The sequence below is a fragment of the Hesperophylax consimilis genome, chromosome 13 (assembly GCF_061612785.1).
Source record: "Hesperophylax consimilis isolate HC1 chromosome 13, BYU_Hcon_1.0, whole genome shotgun sequence".
NCBI lineage: Eukaryota > Metazoa > Arthropoda > Insecta > Trichoptera > Limnephilidae > Hesperophylax > Hesperophylax consimilis.
This window is the reverse complement of record NC_142848.1, coordinates 12,676,327-12,700,114: the sequence shown is the minus strand read 5'-3', so window position 1 is coordinate 12,700,114 and position 23,788 is coordinate 12,676,327. Positions and strand designations below refer to the sequence as shown.

General features: G+C 38.1%; 1 protein-coding gene across 1 annotated transcript in view; it reads left to right on the top strand.

Moving 5' to 3' along the window:
• The window catches only part of LOC149418456 (zinc finger SWIM domain-containing protein 4-like), a 169,275-nt gene that overhangs the window by 101,808 nt on the left and 43,679 nt on the right, over nucleotides 1–23,788 (top strand). The window contains exon 3 of the mRNA XM_089638764.1: nucleotides 11,424–11,551. Within this exon, the coding sequence (XP_089494890.1) occupies nucleotides 11,424–11,551 (128 nt within the window). The remainder of the gene's footprint in view (nucleotides 1–11,423; nucleotides 11,552–23,788) is intronic.

Here is a 23,788-nt window from a genome sequence, read left to right as displayed (position 1 = left end):
ATTTTGGGAACTTCGCTTCCTTGAAGTGTGAAAGTGGTACAAAGCTTTCAATGGCCTTATTAATAATTTTGTAAAATAATTCAAGATTATAGTCAATAGTATTATTATGGTGAAGAAATGACCAGTCTTCATTTGCAAGATATTGATTCATGTTAGAATAGTCAGCTTTGGAGAAATTATAAGTTAGGTTAGGAAGAACAGTTGTGTCATCTGGTGAGTTATTAGTAGTGATGGTTATGCTTAGGGCGGGGTGGTGGCAGTCTAGGGGGAGAAGAAAATATTAGTCATTCAGAATATATCTGAACACGTGTTCACGCAGGTGATCTTGTCCGAATAAATATGATATATTATTTTGAGGAACACGTTTTCTGACTTCCTTATAACACGTTCATGCTTTAATAATAAATAATAAAAATAATATTTGGACAATTTGTACAGCGCAGATTTTGTGCAAAATTACCTCAAAAGCTTTACTGATAGTTTGTTATGAAATTTGTCAAATCATTCGCTATAGGTCTCCAGTCCCATTTTTAACAGGAAAATTAATAATTTGACCAGATTTTCAATAAAATTTCATCTCAGTAAGTTTCCTCCGTGTAGGTAGTAAAAAGGTTTCCATTACAAAACAGATCACTGAATAAAACAACGGTTCCACGATAACCAACACACTGACAATTCTTTAAAAAGTGACCTACTTAACCTATTTCACTTAGTTTTTTTTATGACTTTTTGCTGCTGAAACTTAGAATAACTCCATACCGGTATTGTATATACCCATAGTACAGATAAAACAGGGTTTAATAACTGAAAGAATCGTGAATTCTTCTTGGCATAAATGAATATCCGTCCGTCAAATAAAGTTATTTTAATTTTTTTCTACTAAAACTAGTCCTATCTCACGAAATGTTGATACTATCGACATGGGAGTGCTCGCTTTCGATTCAGCACAAATGAAAACATAAACGATACCTCACTCGACATTACTTTGTAAACTGACTGCAGTTATTCATTTATACTGTAAAGAAGGATGTATTGACAAAGTTTCATCAATGCACGAATTACGTCATTTATTTTATGCATTTTGTTAGTATTTTACTTGTACTAATAATAAAATACAATATTTATCTACGTTCATCTACTTTTACGAGAACGTAACCCTTTCACGCCCAAATTGAAACTGGCAGTGGAAGAACATAATATTTGATGCTTGATAACAATTGGTACAGTTATTTACAAAAAAATGTGTTTTTTTGTTGTTGTTTTTTTGTTGATTGTTCTTCAATAATTTATTGCTAATTTCATTTGATTCGGTCTCAGAGGGCGTGTTTCACATAAAAAGAAAAATCGTTAACTGTTTACGAAAAATATAACATTTTAAAAAACTACTAACTAACTAACTAACTAACCATCACGCCGTTTCCCCGCAGGGGTAGGCAGAGAGGACGGACCGCCAAACAACTCGGTCTTGGCACACACTCCTTGCCTCATTCACATTCATACATCGTCTCATACATACTCTTCTATTGTTCTGACTCTTCACATGGCCCGACTCAAGTATCTGATTCACTTGGTCGTGCCATGTCTTCCTCGGGCGTCCCCGACTTCTGCTACCATTCACATTTGCATCGTATATTCTCCTTACACTCCTTTCTTCGCTCATTCGCTCTACATGCCCAAACCATCTAAGCGTCCCTTTCTTGATCTTACTCATTACGCTTACATCAGCCTTGCACTCTTTGCGGATATCCACATTCCTCACACGATCATACATGGTTTTACCACACATACGCCTCAGGGATCTCATTTCAACAGCATTCAATCTACTTTCATCCTTTCTTTGCCAGTTCCATGCCTCACTTCCATACATCAGGGTAGGTACCAGCACTCCATTGTGGACTGCTAACTTCGCTTCTTTGGACAATTTTTTGTTAGCGCCAACTGCGTTCAGTCCTCCATTAATGGAGTTACCTGCATTTACTCTTCTTTCAATATCTCTGTCAGCCTTCCCATCTCTCGTAAACATGCTTCCTAAATACACAAATTCATCCACCTGCTCCAAGTATTCCTCATTCACAACTATATTGCACACTGTTTTCGTACTTTCTCTTTCAAACACCATTACTTTTTACCATTACTTTAGACTTTAGACTTTTAAAAAACTTTACCATTACTTTAGACTTTAGACTTTTAAAAAACTAAAAAATATTAAATCAAAATTAAGCATTGTAAAAATACCCTCAAAACTAACATTGTGAAAAATCTGGAAAAAAATTTGGTCAAGATTGAACAAAAAAAATTGGTTAAGATTGAACAAAACAAATTGGTCAAGATTGAACAAAAAAAATGGTCAATATTAAATTGCCAAGACGCTGATAAGTCCTCACCTAACACATCCCTTTGAGATTATTATTCATAAATACGGCATTACACGCTAAATACAAATCATCTAAATATTATGGATTACAGTGATCTTATCTAACTATCTAGGCATATTGTATTTGCGCCAGGGCTGGTCCTGCATACTGGCAATTGATCTCCTACCTAGGCCTATTGTACTTACGCCAGGCGCCCGTTTGGCTCAGGGCCGGGTATGCATACCGGCAATTGATCTCCTACCTAGGCCTATTGTACTTACGCCAGGCGACGTTTGGCTCAGGGCTGGGTATGCATACCGGCAATTGATCTCCTACCTAGGCCTATTGTACTTACGCCAGGCGACGTTTGGCTCAGGGCTGGGTATGCATACCGGCAATTGATCTCCTACCTAGGCCTATTGTACTTACGCCATGCGCCGTTTGGCTCAGGGCCGGGCCTGGATACCGGCAATTGATCTCCTACATAGGCCTATTGTATTTGCACCAGGCGCCGTTTGGCTCAGGGCCAGGCCTGGATACCGGCAATTGATCTCCTACATAGGCCTATTGTAATTGCAACAGGCGCCGTTTGGCTCAGGGCCGGGCCTGGATACCGGCAATTGATCTCCTACATAGGCCTATTGTACTTGCACCAGGCGCCGTTTGGCTCAGGGCCGGGCCTGGATACCGGCAATTGATCTCCTACATAGGCCTATTGTACTTGCAACAGGCGCCGTTTGGCTCAGGGCCGGGCCTGGATACCGGCAATTGATCTCCTACATAGGCCTATTGTACTTGCAACAGGCGCCGTTTGGCTCAGGGCCGGGCCTGGATACCGGCAATTGATCTCCTACATAGACCTATTGTACTTGCAACAGGCGCCGTTTGGCTCAGGGCCGGGCCTGGATACCGGCAATTGATCTCCTACATAGGCCTATTGTACTTGCAACAGGCGCCGTTTGTCTCAGGGCGAATTGAATAATGAAAACCGCTAAAATATAAATATAGGGAGGAAAAAACTCTTAAATCTCTGTATTTTCAAATATGTTTGAAAGTAAGAGTCCGGAAGGGTTAAGTAGAACTAACCAAGTAGGAATGTAGATTCTGTACCGCTATCGTGATACCGTATATATTACAATGTACCTGGACACATTAAATATTTTTTAATAAGCATATCATTAAAGTAATGAATACCAAAATAAATTAGAAAGTCGATTATTACAAAAATGTATCACAATTGGTAACCTACACCAAATTAATTTTAACAATTTGAATTGCAAAAGTCAACATTATCATCTTTTAAAATTTCAAGGCCTTATCCACAGATCTCGTTTGGCCTAGCGAGAGCCAGTTTTTCTTTTTTTTTACATTTTTCTGTGGAAATTTTTCAAGGTCCCCATAGAACTTGATTTAACCTAGAGCGAGCTAGTTATTCTCTTTTTATAGATAATTTACAAGGTCGTACTTGATTTGACCCAGCGAGATCCAGTTTTTGCTGTAAAATAACAAATTCTATTACCTCATTACTTCCCAAAGTCAATGTTATTGTTACTTCCTCGTGCGGCATGTGTGAGGTAATATTATTTTTGCATATGAATTAAATTAAAACTGTAGATATATGTTCCAGACTTTTTAACAAAATGACTGAAGAGGTCTTAGTAAAAAAACCAACACAAGTCGTAAATATAAAACACCAAAATTTAATGCTATTAGTATGTAGGTAAAAATGAAAACTAATCATTTGCGGTATTGTTACAACACCTCTGTGGTCTTCACAAACAGAGGCGGATTTGCCCTTAGGCCTATGTAGGCCCGGGCCTAGGGCGGCCAGATATTAGGGGCGGCCAATCGTGACAAAAAAGTCACAGATGATAACAAGAAATTACTTCCTAAGTACCTAAATATTCTACGTACGAAATAGCGATATGCAAGAGCGTGTTCACACACAGCACACAGCGCGCCCCAACGAATACATCCATACATGAATACATCCCTCCAACTGCGGTGCAAGGCGATGGGTCAAGATAGTCCGGCTGGAAAGGTCAAAAGGCCTCCCTCACCCAGTCTCTCTCGATCCGGCCCACCACGCAGCAGGTGGGCAGACGTATCCGCCGCCAAGACCTGGACAAATCTCACCCCATGAACCATGAATGATAATGGCAGGAAAATTAAAACGGTTTTGACCCTAGGAACTTACTGAAAAGTTTGGATACTCCTGGTCAATATGATGGGTACTGAGAAAGGGGCGGCTACATGCTCTGGGGCCTAGGGCGGCCAAGACTGCAAATCCGCCTCTGTTCACAAATCATAATAATCGGAACTGCAACCTCTGGAGAATCCTGTCGGTATCTTGCTGTCTCCCTCCAGTTCCTTTTGACTTAATGATGCAGTGTTAGCATCAACACTGACCACTGACCGACCACCTAAATGTATACTTCCCAACACAACTCCGTCCTGCTGGCTTATTACAAAGAAGCATTCCTGGTAATGAAATGCAAAAACATTAAATTTCAATCAGAATTAAAATGATGTCAACTGGTCTAAATGATTTTAAAAAGGATGCCCAGAGGTCAATGTGGTTCCATAAATTACCCTTTTTTGGTCCAAGCTACGAATTCTCTTTGTGCATTGGCCACAAAAACTTTTAACATTCATAAGCTTTTTATATTCTCGTTTGCCAAAAAACCACGCGAGCTCTTTTAACCACAAACCGCACAAAATTTCAACAACAAATCATTCGTTAGACTTAGTTGCCAAAACAAATTAGGTAGAAAAGTCCCTTGAGCTCCGCAGTGTGTGGATGGACGCGCTTACGTTAAGAGGAAGCTACAAGCCAAAAATGTCTATATTCTTTTTATACCTTATATCGTAGGTAATGGGCATTACAGTCGCTTGACAAACGGAGTCTAGAAACGTTCCATTTCAAGAAAAAACTGGTTTTTATTTATTTTATAAATAATTTTATAAGAAAGCAAAAAAGTTAATGAAGTGAAACTGTTACAGATAATCTTAGGTATAATACTGTATTTTTTTAAAGTTGTTTCCTTTATGTTTTCATACATTTCTATTGAAAAAATATTTTTTTTAGTAGTTTTCATTTATATTTTTTAGTAATTTATCATTTTTATTTGTATTCTACTCAAGCGAAGCGATAGGAAAACCTTTAATTTATCTAAAGAATATTTTTTGATATCAAAATAGTGATTTGGCATTAAGCTTCGCCTTAATGATATTTGCTTGAAATAATAATAATAATAATTGGATAATTTGTAGAGCGCCGTTTTTGTGAAAAATCACCTCAAGGGCGCTGTACAATTTATTTCCTAGGATCTACATTTCAAAATTTCAAAATTTTGAGATCTACAATGTGAGGTTTTTTAAGTTGGTCCACTAGTTTTTTTATTTTTTATTATTTTAATATAGATCATAGTTACATTAATACATAAATATTTTGCAAAATATAATATTTAGTTTCATAATTGGTCATGTATACCTTATCAGAAAAGAGGAGCTCTTGTGTTTTATTGGTTCACTAGATAAGCGCGAGGTTTCGGGTTCGATGTTAAAGGGAGATGGTATGCGTAGCTCACTCGATGGGCAGCCGGACGTGCCGAGTTCTATAACCACCACGGGTTTCTGACATTTTCCCTTTCAACTCATGCGTATAATGAGTGAGTTTATAGCTTCTAAATAAAAATAAAGAAATTCTGCAGCGGTGCAAACATTTATTAACTTTTTTCTAGGACTGACGCTATATGATCACTATGATCAGTGTAGGTCTAGGATCTAGGTAGGTGTTTTGATGTAAATAGTGTCACTGATAAATGAAAAAAAATACATGTAGCTTTCTATGCCACTCGCACAGTGAGAAGACTATGTCGCGTTCTACGGCGCGCGTGGATTATTTAAATGGTAATATCGTGGTGCGATCGAGCCGGATTTTTTTGGACATTTCGTTTTATTACTCTGCCTCTATCAGCTCCACCGGCAACATTCCTGGGCTGACCCGGTCCCTCGAGACCCGACCACTAACAACCTAACAGCGAGCTAACAGTGCTAACCATAATGCTGGATTCTATATCTGTAGAGGACGAGAATGTCAATCTAACAAACTACTGCGAGACCCGCTCACTCTGGCAGCTAATAGTGCTAAGTGCTAACCGGTGACCGGGTATGTCATCAAAATGATAATTCAACACACCCTACAAAAAGTAATATAAAGTCATGAAAAGTGATGAAACAAAAACTACGTTAAGGCGATGCACTACGTCGTGTAATATTTTAAATCGAGCCGCTATCAATAACACGATGGCGATAAGGTTTAAATTCCCCTGTTTTGATTTGTGCAAGAAAAATACATGGCCAAAAAGTGCCTTTTATTTTATTTTGTGGATGTTCAGGCATAAATATTTAATTTTTTTCCGATCATTTTATAAATAACTTAATTTGCTACATTATACAATCAAATCATAACCGAAAATGGGTTCGTAAGTAGGAGATTTTGAACTTTAAAGCAGTTTTCATAGGCCTTATACATTATTTTTTCTGGACTTATAAAAAGACTTATCTAAAAAAAACTCGATTATTTCAAAGGCCAAGATGTATTCTACTGGCAGTATTTAATTAAAGCATCTGAAACATTTCTAGGCGACCAAATTTTCAACCCAAAAACACATGATTTTCCATTACTACGTATGGCATCCCCTTAAATAGTTTACATAGGTTACTATTATACCTAGTTTTTGTTTCATCACTTTTAATGACTTTATATCACTTTTTAAAGGTATGCTGAATTTACATTTTGATGAAATATCATGGAACCATAGTTTATGGATTGTTTTTGGTTGCTTCAACCTCTGATGGCATTGCTGTGTCTGCTCAGAAAATTCTCATTTCTGAGCACAAACTGCCTCCTGCTTTATGTTATTTTTTAGTTTTAATATTCGTGTTTTGTCCTGTCCAGCTGTTATTGTTATTCTAAGTTTTGTCATCATTTCGTATAAACAGTGTATTTAGTGTTATAATATTAGATCTGTATTGGGTAAGGCACACTGTAAAAGAATGACAATAATAAATAATGACACTATATATACATTTTTTTCAGCTAATAATTTAACCAATGAATTTTGCACGAATTGAAAAATTGTCGGTATTAGTTTTTTAAAAATTAAAATGGTATGTCAAGTATTTAAGCGAATATAATGAGGATAGTAATTGTGAGTACTACCTACTCCCTGTAGGAATAATTTTAAGAACCATTAATACTGAATTACCATTTTTTATACGAGTGGTTAAGCGCACTTGAAGTGAAATGACACTAAACTGCGCTATATAAATGCCATGTTATTATTATTACTATCCATTGAATTTGTACTACTGTAGCGTAACCTCTATAGTTAATTCATCATGGTTTAAACAAAAATCTTTTGTTTGGTCTAAGAATTGATCCGGTGAGACCACCATTGTTCTTAGTTTGTATTATCTCTAAACGGTGACGTCAGCGGTATGATCAGCACAAAAACCTCAAAGAAACGAATATATTTTATGTCATTTAATTTTTTTTTGATTTAGACTTCTGGCAACACCTATTTTAAGCTTTGTAGACATTCTGCAGTACATAATATTATATTACAAATTTGAAATGAAAGGTTTGTTTTTTGACAATTTCCCCTAAAATAACTTTTTAATATCTATATTAAAGCCTAGAGTACAAAGTTAAGAAGTGTTAGTAAGTACTTACGATAAGCTACTTGACTCTTAACTCGAAGGTCGCAGGTTAAGGTCACATTAATAACACAAGTTTTTTTCAATACGCTTTCAAGAAAATGGGTGAAAAATACTCCTAAGCATAGCTCTTTTTTAAGAGCTATGCTTAAGAGCTTAAAAGAGCTAAGCTCTTTTTGAAACTTTTAGTAAAAACGAATGAATTAACGCGACGTCTGAACATGTGTTCATAAAAAATCATTACATTTTCGCACGTATTTCGTCATTATATATAAACAGGGCAAACGTAGCTGCATGAACACGTGTTCCGATATATTCGGAAAGTACTCACATTTTATTAGAAAGCGGCTTGTTATCCTTTTTTTAACAAAATTTTAATAAATCAGCAATACTTATTTTTCTCTGATTTTTATCTGAACTTTGATTGAAATGGCTGTAAACAGATCTGACTATCTAGGTTCTTTACAACCTTCCCTTTCCCATCTCCCTCGCCCCGCTTCATCTTTAGCTTCACAACGGTAAATGAAAAAATCAGAACACTTGAAAATTGATCCTAGATTAACCAGGTTTAAGGCCAGTTTTTTTCATTACTTTTCATGACTTTAAAAAGTGTTCTGATTTGTAATGGAACCCTCTCAACATTCCCCTGGCAGTTTCGGGCAGTGGTGGTTAGTATCTCCGGGAAATTGGAACTGTCATATTTTGTAAACCTTCGAAAATCCCTTGAATCTAAAGTACACTGCAAATATATATTAGGTAGTACTTTTGGTTTGCATGAATGTATTTAGTAGAAATAATTCCAACTTGAAACCTTTGCATCTGACATACACGAGCCAGCTAGGCAGGTACGTACCAAAAGCTTGTTATAAATGGAAGTGGTTTATGCAAACTAGGCGCGTGTGCCGTACATAGAACAGGTATGGGAAGTGGTTTACATAAAACATGAATTCATAAATGGGAACAAGAGAAACCGGTGATTTTAGCTGAGCCCGACAGGATTTTTGTCTTTGTCTCCGGTAATTGCGACGGTTACTCAACTGCGCGGGTAATCTCGCTTACTCACGAAAGTGAAATGTCATTACTGTGTCAGTAGCTACTATAAATAGCTACCTTTCTATGCATTATGTATTTCTGTGGATTATGCATTTCTATGGATTAGGTATTCTAAATGATAAATTAGTGATGGGCGTGATAGAAATCTGCGAATTCGAAATATTTGAATAATCTCATGATATGTAGAATATATTTATAATCTACAATAAAAACAAATGTGTGTGTTTATATTGTAAATTACTGCGAGCCACAAAGTATAAAATATTTGAATAAATAAATAATATAAAAAATGTCCACTAATATTTTGGTGATGTCGAAGAAACCGACGATGATTTCGACGTCAAAAATAGTTATTTCTAATGCTGCGTATACATTTGCGAACCGGAACGCGAGCCGAGCCTCGAATTGTGAGAAAGAAACAAAGCAACAGCAAATGACGCGAAACGGCACTTGGGGTTGCTTCGTTCCTGTTCCATAATTTGAGGCTCGGCTCGCGTTTCGGGTTGCAAATGTATACGCAACATAACAAGAATGATTTTTTCGTTATATCGACTAATACTTTTTTATGTGAATACCGCACCAGAGTCCCAATTGCTTTAAACCGTTTGGAGCCACTGAAGGTAGTGGGGTGGGGAAGGCGATAGGAAAGAGGAAGGACGGGGAAGTTCCTGGCTATTCAGAATTACCGAATCTAGTCTACGCACAACGCTTATCGCGTTCTAATAGTGGAACACATTTCGACGAGATATACGAGTACGCAATAGTGCCTCTGATTGTGTAGTTCTATGATTTCACTTTATTTTTTTGTTCTTTGAACCTTTGTCTTCTACCTGAATACTTTTTGCTTTGAAATAATGTGTTTTGTCTTTTGAAAATACTTATCTAAGATATTTCCATCTAAAAACATTAAATTCCCTATAATCAAGCACTAAACTACACAAAGGTCTAAGAATTATATTATTTTCCCAACCGCTATTAACTTTTATCATCTACGTCACCCGCTAACACAATCAACCGAAATGAAACTGAAATTAAACCACATCACAAGAAAGGATTAGCAATGCTAAGAGCAGGGAGTTTAATTGTACTGTGTAATTTGACTCCTTTGAAGTTTTCGTTACTGTTTACATTACTGGATGTGAAATTGGTTGCGGTGGGGATGTATCTTGATTGTAGGTTAGTCAACTTTACCGTCAAATCAAACGCAATATAAATAAAGATGGCGGCCGAACGATGAAAGACAGGAGTGGCCAACCTATTGTTGCGAGCGATGATTTAATGTTTATTAGATCAAAGATTTTTTGATTAGGTTCAAGCAATAGTTTATATGGATTCCTACACTAGTAGTTATATAAGCAAGAGACCTCGCGTCCTAAAAAAATATGTTCAAATGGTCGAGTTTTTATTTTAAACAAATAATTGTATTGTAGTTAAAATTTTTGGGATTTTCTTCTCTACGCTCAGTCAATTACTAAAAAACCATTCAGATATATATATATACAATATACAGTCAGGGGTGTCTCTACTGTAGACGACTCACAGCGTAGTATAAATAAGAGCACTAGACGTGACCATAATATATTATAAATCTGAAAGGAAACAAATGTCGTCACTGACTTAGTACCTTTTGGTTCTAGACCATTTAGAACGCGCTGTCTCTCTTACTCCTGCCCGACATCGTATATCGCCATCCCATTTGAATTTCATAATCAAGGTGAACCACAGTTTTGCATTGGAAATTTAAGGCCCGATTGACTAGACTTTTGGATCACCAAAAACACCCACATGGCATTTCTTGTGTTCTTCTTCATTTTATGGCTAACAGTGAAATATAAGAAAAAGCGTTCCTCTTGCATGCACAGATTTCAAATCCGTATCATTGAAATATATATTTAAATTAATAAATTTAAAAATTAAATCAAAAACCACAACCGTTGTAATGTAACCATGGTAATGTCAAATAAAAAAGTATGTTCATAAATTCTCATAGAATTATTTTTTACAGGAACATCAGCCAAATCGTTGTATTTTATATCATTTTAACCTGTAATGAATCCCAAATCGCCAATAAGCGCCATTTTTAAATATTTAGTTGACATTTGCCATTACAAACAACGGTCAGATTCCAATATAAAGTTTGACTAAAAGCTAACGGGAAGAGAATCGTCGGTTGACGAGGACCGTTATTTGGAACGGTGAAATATTATTTATAAGACTCATTAAGTCAATAGTTATTCTCATAACCATTAGTTGTCGACCGCTATTAAATTTAGTGTTTTCTGTCCCCCGCAGGTGCAAGATAACCTCGGTGACGTGCAGCTGCGAGGCGCGCGACATCTTCTGGTGCCAGCACGTGGTGGCGCTCTCGCTCTACCGGATACGGAACGCGGACTCGGTGCGCCTGCGCGTGCCCATTTCCGGTAAGTTTAAACACTTGCTTCTTATTTTAAATTTACAGTGTTCTTTTCAGGTCAGGTTCATTATTTTTTATCACAAAGAAAATTATTGATATCGTGCATTATTTGGATTTGAAAGGCGGGTATTATAAAATAAACTAGTGAATCTACATCACATTTGGAGTCAATTTTGTGGCATAAACGTTTTTTAATTAAGATCAAAACACCCTAAAGTTTGTTTGGTTTTTCTGAATGATAAAGATGCACCAGTTTCCCGCTTGTAATAAGAGTTTCCGGACACCGTGTACAGAGCATTTGTGTCACGTTCCACAGTAGTAGATACTTGCAGTATTCCCCTCGTGAAAAGCCATCATTCTGAATCTAGAAGATGCTTGAAATGTGCAGGGCACAACCACAAACTGACCAGCGAGCTGTTATTGTTTTTTTAGTGTAAGAAGAAAACGGTGACCGGGTATGTCATCAAAACGACAATTAAACACACCCCCAAAAAGTGATATAAACTCATGAAAAGTGATGAAACAAAAACTAGGTTTAATAGTTACCTATGTAACCCATATCACTTTTTAAAGAGTGTGTTGAATTTTCATTTTATCGAATATATCATGGAACCGAAGAAAATTATACCTCAATTTTAAATATTAATTTTACTGAATAAAATTTTAAAAAAAACTACCGTATGCATATGTTTAAAAATACGACCCTTCACTAAAACATATGATCCAAGTATTCAAAACTCTTTCAGCAATGGAAAATTAGGTTAGTTTCTGCTACTCCTTAGAAAACATTGAGGTACTCGTATCTTGTATACGAGATATATAGAGCCAGCTTTGGCGTTTTAAGTATGGGCCACGCATATCAGTTAATTGTCCGATGTGAGATATCACAGGCATCAATCGGTTACAAGCGCTCGCCGGGCACAAGTTTCCAGCGATAACTTCAAAACGCCGACATGCACGCTGAGATATTGTATAAGTCGTACCGGAAAATATAGGGAAAGCAATAGCCTTTCATCGGTAAGTAGGGGTTTACCATAGTCAGTAGTCGTGTAAATTGACGTTAATGTTGAAAACTCGACGGTCACCTTCAACTCGTTAGTTGAGTCGCGATCGAAAGGATTCGGACGACATCGACAGCCCCCGCACCCCTTCCAACTTCCCGCACGGAAACAATATTTCACACTCATATTGCAAGGAATGTAGACTCTATTTATACAGGGTGTATCGGCACGTACCCGACAAACTTTAACCAGCTATTCCTTAACATATTTGGAGTAAAAAATCTTATCTGCACTTTGCTGTCCGGTAACGTTTTTTTTAAATAAAAAATTATTATTCATATTTTCACCACATGTCACCACTGTTTTATCCTTGGTCAAAGTTTGAAAACCCATCTGGCAATATTTTATTCGAATTCCGTTGAATAATGCACGTGTGTACCTATATTGGCGCACTTTTACAATCACAACGAAATGGCACGGCACCATTCGTCTCATTTTTAACTATTATTATTTAGTGTGTGCGAAAGAGCGAAGACGCTTTTCGACATACTTGCTTATAACAGCTGTTGAACACGAAAAGCAATGCCAATGACAGTGATGTAGTGTGGAAATTTTTATTTTTTTTGTTTTTAATTGAAAAAAAAATGCTACCGGACAGCAAAGTGCCCATAACATTTTTTACTCCAAATGTGCTAAGGAATAGCTGGTTAAAGTTTGTCTGGTTAGTGCCGATACACCCTGTATATAATTCAATGTTAGAAAAGCACAATTAGTTGTATTATGCAAGATTAATACAGCCGATGATGACTATTTTTCGCATCCGATGTTTGAATCAGCTCAGAGGTGACTAACCGATGAATGTGTTCGCTTTGAAGGTCATTAGTTCATTTCGTTATAACTACTTGTTGATCTTGACTGTTGCCAGCCATTGTTTGCCGGTTTTGCATGGCATACAAATCTATGCTTGTATTTAAATGACAATCGGTCGAATTTAGATAACCGACTCTATGTTGTACAATCTAATTTTGTTCATTCTTTTCATCTCGTTTCAATGTTGTTTCATTTTATAAAATGGTGTTTTTGTTTTGTGATGTATTCGTTAGAACTGGTCACCGAAACGGCCGTAAAAAACCCCAAATATATATTTTTTTTAAACTTTGAATGTATTTCAATTTAAAATCTCAAATCATATCCAGCATTTCAATTGGTATCAAACATTGATCGATATTAGTCAATGGTATCAAATCATCCCTAAATATTTTCAAACTGCCTTAGCGTCGTGAAATTTCGGGATCAAAACAACTACTTTCAGTTCCCAACGTCATGTTTCTTTTCAATATTTATACTGTATATTCTAAATTCCAAAGGCCCGTCCACAAGCAGCGACTTGCGAATCGCAATTAGTTTGTGCAAAAGTCCCAATCATTTGAAGTGTAGGTATGCAAGCCATTTGAGCATTATATATTTTTGCCACCTTAACCTACATGCATACTTGTGCAAATTAGAATTTGTTCAAGTAAAGACGGACCATGGCTTATTATACCATACCAAAGCTGGTTGTATGTAGATAGGCCTAAATATAAATGTATAAAATTCGTATCGATTCCCAAGAATGTTTTCACCGTTGCATAACGAAGCGGCTGTAATGACTTTGTGCAAATTTTAATCCAATTTCCCCGCTACTGTGAGGCGATAATTCGATTCGCCGCATTTTCTGGATGGAAAGGGGCGCGAACCTCTCACTAGAACATTCTTCTTTTCCGTTACTACCTACTCATGTAGTTATAAAAAAAACTAATTTCGTATCTGTGGTTAAATGAGCTCAGATTTATTTTAAATTTAATTTTCGTTTTCAAAATTGGAACTTGAAACATGTCAAGAATTCAGTCAAGCGATAAAGCGTCAAAAACCTTTGGTGTGATAATTTATTTATATATTAAATTCCTCAGGATTAAAGATAAAGTCTGATTTAGTGATCTCCTGCTTTTTTGTAGCTAATTTGCAATTATCAATCCCACATTTTATAATATCCCGTGATTTCTATGTATTGATAAAAATCAGAATGTTATTTGATCAGATTTAAATAATATGACTAATATGAATATAAAATTGTCTCTAAAAACGGTATGTAGTTATTAGATTTGCGGCCTGGTTTCGTCCTACAGTATATTTCGCTATTAATAGGTTTCATAAATATTTTTTTCAAAATGTTGTATCAAGCGATGTAGTGTCTTATTTTTTGACAGTTAAATTGACATTTCGAGATGAAAACGTTGCGGTTACCTGAAAATTCAAATCTGAAAATCTGTGATGATTTCATAATGCAAGAGGTCACCGTCCGATTAATATATATATTTTTTATTATTTAAAATTAATTTGCAAGACACAAACTAAACTCCGTTGCCGGATAAATAATAATATATTTCTCCGACTTATTATAATCCGAGGGTGAACTTAATTCACCTTTTCCCCATTCAATTCAAATCCCCCCGTTTGCCAATCCCACATGTGCAACGTAATAATTTAAAAGCCACCCATCTTTTCCTCCGGATTAATATTTTATAATTTTCCCCAATCAACGATCCAGCCAGGACTCTCTGGCTGCGGTCCAAAGTCTCCGGCGAGCGCTGCCACGCCATTTGTTTCAATTCGCCTCGGATTAAGGGGTCGGCGGCCATTTTACTTTACCCTCCTGCCACTTCCAGCCCCGCTTTGCGCCCCCCATAGACAAGATTTAAATAAATAAGATTAGCATGTGGCGTTCGATTTTTCTGCGCATGCCCAGCGCGCTCTTTCTGCCGCTTTTCTATGGAGATCATGCCACACGTCGCTGAGGGACAAATAATCATATTGCAAGTAGGTACTGGATGAAGTTACCGACAGCTTCTCTAAAGGCGGTCAAGGGAGAAATGAATTAAATCCTGAACAACATACTTAATTAATGGGTCGGTGGCGTCATTAGCGCAGATTTTTCGGGTACAAAATTCTACGCACGAAGAAAATTACTGATATAAACTTATTTCTGTTAATTTAAAAAATGTGGTCAAATTATTCATTTTCCTGTAATAAACGGGACTGCAAGCCTTTAACGAATGATTTGACAGACGGAACAAGTTCATACAAATACTGATATTGTCGCATTCGGTCATAATATTTATTAGGAAAGAACACGTGCGTGAACACATATTTCGATATGTTATGAATAATATTTTATCAGGAAATTGGCATTCACTTTTTTTAACGGAACGATTCTGTTAAAAAAAGTGAATGCCAATTTCCTGATAAAATATTATTCAGAACATATCGAAATATGTGTTCACGCACGTGTTCTTTCATATTAAAGAAAACCGTATCTTCTACTCTTAATTTTTTAAAGTTTTTATGACAGTAGATCACCATACTTTTCCAAGTTTACTTTTTCAAATATTTAAGATACTTATCGTCTAATCAATCGGGATTTTGCTCAGTAGTTAAGCAAAAAATAAGTATCTTCTATAAAAATTGATGTGTCACAGTAAAAACAAACATAGATTTTTACCGATTGATTTCTTTTTCTTTTTTTATTTCGGCTACATAAATAAAATTGTCTATACCTTACCTTGATGATGGACAATGCCTCAAGGAGGAAAATTCACAAGAAGCTAAACGCGTTCTCTTCTTCATTTTTCTCTGTTTGTTTTCACCATGGGTCAACAAAAATTGTCGTGCATTTGGCGAAGAGCTAAATTTAGTCATCACAAATAATAGACAATATATTATCACCGACTGGGAAACAAAATTAATGTGAATTAGTAAAACAATCTGTCACTCGGCGTCAATAACCTCCCGCGTCCCGTTTCTCATTGTTGTTATGTATTTAGGTTCCATGATAACTCAACACAGTGACAATTCAACACACTTAAAAGTGATATAAAGTCATTAGGAACAATGATTTTTTTTAAACTAACCTAACCCTACATAACCCAGTTAATAAAGTTTTTGTTTCATCACTTTCCATGACTTTATATAACTTTTTAAAGATGTGATGAATTATCATTGTGATGATTTATCCGGTTATCATGTATTTATTAGCCGCAACCATTGATGTATGTCGTAGTCACTTCCAAGATTTAGGAAAGTTGAATACCCCTTTTGACATAAAAGACGCGTATACAATAATAATTATTTTTATTGTTTATTAATGACACTCCCTCATGTGCGGAAATCACGTTTGCAGTGTGAATTCTGACGACTGACTTACCATTAATCATTCTACTCTGCATATCGTAGGTATAAAACCATCAGCATATGCGATATTTTACAGTTATTCCTGTTCTATATATTCATCACACGCGAAAAACGGAAAGAATAATCATCTTTTCCAAAATCGCCCTTTAAAACTTTATTTAAGCACTCACTTGCTCAACATATCTGCAGCACAATATTTGAAGCAAATGAATGTATATTAAAGAATAAGGATGCATGTTTGGGAGAGACGAAAAGGCTATTAAGGATATTGATAGATGGATGGTTTCAGGAAGTTAATAATTAAATGCAGTTATCTTTTGTAAAAATGTAATCAAAAGGAGCGAATCTAGCAAGCCTGTAGTCAAGTTCTGACGAGGCATGGGACTGGCAGTTGAAGGAACAAATTGAAAGGGACTCCAAATAATTTGGATATGTAGAGTAGATGAAACAAGAAGTTGGGAAAGCCACAGGAATTAGTCATGTACTTGAGTGGGGTCATGTCAAGAGAATTGTATTAATTTTAGCTAAGTTTTTAGATTCTCACGGCCAAAAGCATTTTTGTTGTTTGTTTTTGGGGTGTTATGCCGTGTTGCGCTAACTCCTTCTTTAGCCGACGTTTAGGACAGCGTTGCAGTGTCCATCATCAGGGCAGATCCGGTAGATCCGAAGATCTTCGGATCTACCGGATCTGCCCTGATGATGGACACTGCAACGCTGTCCGAAACGTCGGCTAAAGAAGAAGTTAGCGCAACACGGCATAACACCCCAAAAACAAACAACAAAAATTGTATTAATGTTGTAAAAAATTGAAAAACTTGAGAGCATAGGTGTTGCATCCGAAACTGCTTTCGAATTACAGCTTCAGATAAAAATGAATTATGGACTTTAAATGAATTTAAAACGAATTCGAAATGAATTATGTTTGTTGGAATTGGGTGATCATACGTGTAAGGAATTAAAGGTATAGAAAGAAGGAAACAGTATGACCAATCACTTACCAAGAAGCAGCACACAACCCAATATAATTTATAAGAGTTCCACTTCGAGGTAATTTCGCCACAACACAACGAATGAATACTTAAACGATATTAAGCATTTTCAATACTTCCTTCTTTTCAAAGATTATGTACACGATAACCACAAACAACTTGCTTCTCTAGTAGTTCAATTCTTCTTCTGTTTTTTTTTTCAAACAAATGCACTAGAATTTCAGTGTGTTCTTGCTATTCATTGTTCTAAATTTCAAATCTAAATCTCCAGCAAAGTGATGGTTGGAGATAGGTAGGAACTGGATAAATGACATTCCAGTAGGAACTTTGCATATTGTCATCTCAAAACCAAACAATAGGCTTATATCTGATAGCTCCGTTGAAAGGAAGTTACAATGGACTAACCGGCAGGATCATATGTACGAATTTGGATAAACCAAGTAATGTTTAACAGGTCGAAGTTGCGTGGTTTTCAATCTTCTCTGCCTACATTTATTTAGTTAGTTTGCACAATTTTCGCAGTCTGCTGAAGTAATTTTAAAGTAAAGTTCAGCCGATCAAGCCTGCCACGAATTTATCCGCAAAAAACGCAAAGCCACGAAGCGAGACCATAGGAGTACAAGTAGAAATAATAAATTGAGCCCGTAATGTTTTAATCGCCGCGTATTAAGTGCTGGTAATGAGAGGCTTCCTGCCCGGACCCCGGGACCAGCTGATGGGAATTATTACGCTGCTAATCAAAAGGTTCAACTGGGACTTGACATTTGACATTCGTCTTGGTGAATGGCTAATTTGTTTCAGACAAAGTACCTACCCATTTTATTTAGTTACAAAGAATGCTCACTACCTATCCGCAGATATTTCTGAGTATAAGATCGTAATGAAGTTAGGAAGCACACAGAGCTATTCCACACGCTTAATTAAAAAAAACCGCAGCATCTAATTCGCCAATTAACCGTGTTCTTCATAGATTCAATAATATTTGTCTAAATTCTAACATCGGCATTTTTTCGGATTCACTGCCCATATTTAATAGTTTCATCATGTCAATAATATTATAATCTGTTCAATGCACATACATATTCACACACTCACACATACACGCACACACTACACACGTCACCAGGTAATTACTGAATACTGATGTCATAGTTTATTCAAAGCATTCTCGAACCCGAACAAACATAGAAAGAGTGTAAGGAGAATATATGACGCAAATGTGAATGGTAACAGAAGTCGGGGAAGACCGAGGAAGACTATCAAGTGAATCAGATACTTGAGTCGGGCCATGTCAAGAGTCAGATTAATGGAAGAGTATGTATGAATGGTGACCGGATAAATCATCAAAATAATAATTCATCACATCTTTAAAAAGTTATATTAAGTCATGGAAAGTGATGAAACAAAAACTTTATTAACTGGGTTAGGTTAAAATTTTTTTTTTTTCATCGTTTTTAATGACTTTATATCACTTTTTAAAGGTGTGTTGAGTTAGCATGGAACCGTATGAATATGAATGAGGCAATGAATGTGCCAAGACTGAGTTGTTTGGCGATCCGTTCTCTCTGCCTACCCCTGCGGGGAAGCGGCGTGGTGGTTAGTTAGTTAGTTAATTTCCGAACACTCCTGTTGCCAAAAATATGGTCACGTGGTTTGCCTCAGCTCATCGAACTAATTCTCATTCATGTTAGGGCAAGTCTATTAGATGATTTATGATTTAGATTTTATTCTAATTTAGATGTCGATGGTTGTTGGTATATAATATTATTACATACGGTACAAATTTATACAACAGCAAATAAAACGCCGTTCACGTAAGTAAAAAACAGCCCAGTCTTTTTTTTGGAGCCAATGAAACCTGAAAAAATATTAGTATTATTGCCGGAGCAGTAGCATAATTGGATATAAAAAAGTCGCCAGAAGCCCAATTTAAACAGAGCATCGTTAATACAATACGTTATATTATTTTGCTACAACAAACTAGTAAATTGTTGAATTAACAATTTGCTAGTTTTGTAGTGACGCATTTGAATATCCCATAATTTTCCCGATGCGCTGGTTTCGCATAAAGGAAGATACAGGGTTTTCCAATAAGAGGTGTTATTTTGATATTCAATCGTAAAAGATCAATGGTTTCGTTGCTTGTGTGGCACGTAGCGCCGTCTTATTGAGAGTAAACGTTGTCCAGATCAATACCATCCAATTCCGGCCATAAAAAATAATTAATCATCTCTCGATAGCGCAATCCATTCACCGTAACTGTTGTTCCAGCCTCATTAAACCGCACCAGACAGTCACACGTTGAGGATAAAGAGGCTTTTCAACAATAACTCTTGGGTTTTCCGAGCCCCAGATGCGACAATTTTGCTTGTTGACGAAGCCACCGAGGTGGAAATGGGCCTCATCACTCAAGATGATTTGCATTTGATTCACTCAAGTGAATTTTAATACTTTCAATGCGTTGTTAAAGCGTGTATCGTTCCATTTTTATTAATGGCGTAGTTTCTATTTGGCAAATGTCAAAAATAAAAGTAACATCTACCGAAATAGCGGGCTATTCAAAATAACACCTCTTATTGGAAAACCCTGTAGTATGTAGTGATTTCTCCGTACGGAAAAAATCCTATTTTATCTTCCTCATTTCCGCTCAGGAACATTGGAGAATTTATATTTGAGGAATTCTCGGTACTAATTTATTAATTTAATGTATTTATCTATTTGCTAACCGAAACGCGAACCGAGTCACGAATTTAAAGGAACGAAGCAACTGCTACTTTTGCGCTATTTGCGGTTGCTTCGTTTCTTTCCCATAATTTGACGTTTTTCGGTTCGGCTGGCATTTTTTTTTATTTTTTTTTATTTTTATATTTACTCCACACAGGAGGCCCTGAAGAAAATAATTTCCCTCAGGGCCTATGTCATCTTTGGGGATGCTGTGTGGAGGGTCTTTTTGTGGAGAGGAAGGAGTGAACATGGGTCTTGAAGAGTCCCATGTTGTAGGAGGGAGGAAACACAGAGGCCGGCAGTTCGTTCCACAGCCGAGCTGTTGAACTTAAGAACGAATCATAGAAGCGACCCGTTCTCATGTGACAAGTGTCAACTGTGTACAAATGTTGGGCGCGCGTTTGGCGTGTATCCCGACTACGCACCGGTGCCGAAGGGATCAATGACGCTAGTTCGTCAGAGCATCTTCCATTGTAATACCGATAGAACAAGGACAGCATACCTACCTGACGCCTGTGCTCTAAAGATTGCAGTCCGTTTGTTAAGATTGGGGAATCTATCAAACGGACCGCCCGTTTCTGCACAGAGTCAAGGGTTTTTTTCAGGTATTTTGGGGCTCCAGACCAGAGATGGCTGCCAAATTCGACAGTAGGGCGCACTTGCGATTTGTACAGGGTGAGCAGTTGTGTACTATTAAAGTATCTGCGGGCCCTGTACAGTACGCCCAGCTTCTGAGAGGCCAACTTTACTCTAGCTTCGATGGAGCCCCCGTACCTGAGCTGGTCACTTATAGTTACACCAAGCATATCAATGGAAGGCCTGTTCGGAAGATTGCTTCCGTTGAAGGAGACTAGATTATCATTTGGATCCCTTTTAGACGTAATCAGACAGGATTGGGTCTTTGAAACATTAAATTCGACGAGATTATTTTTACCCCAGGAGGAAATACTCTCGAGATAACCGTCCATTCTCTGCTTCAAAGCCCTCCGAGCCGTTGGAGTTTGTGTGCCCTTTGGGGGCTTGTCAAACAAAAAGCTATCACGAACTGTACTGTCATCCGCGTAACAATGAATCGGTGCACATGTCAAAAGGTCATTGATGTGCAACAAAAACAAAGTCGGAGACAGAACCGATCCCTGTGGGACGCCAGCATTTATGGAGTGCGAGGAAGAGGTGAAACCGTCAGCAACCGCCTGAATCGACCTATCCCTTAAAAAGTCAGCAATCCACGTACACAGGGATGCGGGAAGTCCGTAAGAATGCAATTTGTTGACAAGTCCTCGGTGCCAGACCCGGTCAAAGGCCTTGGATATGTCTAGTGCGACCGTTTGGGTCTCACCGTGACGTTCCAGGCACCGCCCCCAAACATGCGTCACATACGCGAGAAGATCACCGCACGAGCGGTTCCGCCGGAATCCGTATTGACGGTCGTTGATAATTTTGTTCTTCTCGAGGTATGTGAGCAGTTTGTCGTTGATCACACGTTCCATCACTTTGGACAGAACTGATGTGATCGCTATGGGGCGGTAGTTGGCCGGGTTGGAGCGGTCACCTTTCTTGGGAATAGGGTGAATTACCGCTTTTTTCCAACCAGAGGGCACAGTGCCACACTTCAGGGACATTTTGAAGAGCTTTGTCAAAACTGGAACTATTTCCGCAGCACACCTCTGCAATACCAGGGCAGGTATTCCATCAGGTCCACTAGCTTTGTTAACATCGAGCCCCCGTATGACGTGGAGTACATCCCGATGCCGGATCCTCAGCTTTTTCATATAGAAGCCGCAGTGAGGAACCGACGGCGGAACAGCACCCCCGTCGTCAAGGGTCGAGTTTTCCGCAAACATTTTCCCTAAAAGGTTTGCCTTTTCGGTGGCGGTGTTTGCTAGTGAGCCGTCAGGTCTGGTAAGAGGTGGCAAACTGGGTTTGCAAAAATTTCGACCTATTGAGCCCGCAAGCGACCAGAATGCTCTGCTGCCATGCGGGCAGGCAGCCAGCTTTTTGCTGATCTGCAGGTCGTGTTCGAATTTTGACCTATTGATGATTCTCTTGCATTCCTTTGCCGATTTGTTGTATGCTGATCTGCTTTCGGGCGTTCGAGATGTGTTGTAGGCTCGGTAAGCCGCGTTTTTTCGTCGAACTGCTTCGGAGCATTGTCGACTGAACCACGGCTTTGAGCCTACACCAGTTTCTTTAGTAGTCGATTGTATGAAGCCATCCATCGCCGAATTGATGACTTCACCAATCTCCTGGGCACATCTTGAAGGGTCCGAAGTCCGAAAACAAACAGCTGTCCACGGAAAAGCATTGAAATGGGCCCGCATACCGAACCAATCTGCTGACCTATAGTGCCACACTTTTCTCCTCAGCCTCTCATTGGTTGGTCTGAGGCTAACGGGGATTGATGTCGTCACTAGGCAGTGGTCAGATGATCCCAGAGGCGCTGTGACGTCAATCTTATAACCGTGTGGCACAGTAGTTAAGAATAGGTCTAACAGATTGGAGCGGTGAGTCTGGACATCAGGAACCCTTGTAGGCTCCTGAACCAATTGCTCTAATCCGTAGCAAATGGCAAAGGATTCCGCCTGTCGGCCAGCCGAGTCCGTTGGGCCTGAGAACTTCAACCATGGTTCGTTATGAACGTTGAAGTCCCCCAGAACAACAAACTCGGCCGAAGGGTAGCGGGGCAAGAGATCATCAATAGTATCGCTCAAATGTTTGAAGAGCTCGGAAGTGTCTGATTCGCTATGGTTCGGTGAGCGGTATAGACATGCGTAGAATCTTGCCGTACTGGCAAGATTGACGCGCACCCACATTACGTCGAATCTGGAGTTTTCCAGACTCAATAGTCGCACACAGTTGACGTCAGCTCGACTATAGAGGCAGACTCCTCCTTTCAGTCGGAATTTGGTTGCGAGGGTAAAGCCCGGGCAGTCCAGATAGGAGGAGTCTGGCGGCTCGGCTATCTGAGTTTCGGATAGGAAAAGAAGGTTGGGACGTTGGGACAAAAGATGGTGATGGACGGAATTTAAATTTGTGTGCAGGCCGCGAATGTTGGCAAAATTTACCAACAGTTTTGGCCCGCACCGGGGACGCCTGCTACTCGCCGCTGTAAAGATGTTAAGTTTGTTTTTATGTATATTCATGATTTTAATTTTTTTTTTTTTTTTTTTTTTTTTGTTTTTAAGGGTATGAAGTGAAAGGAAGGTCTGGAATGGAAAGGTGTGAGGGGTGGGTAGGAATATGGGGTTCAGGCTGTCCAGGAGTGATGAGCGTTTGGTTCCAGCCCACCCATATGTATATGGC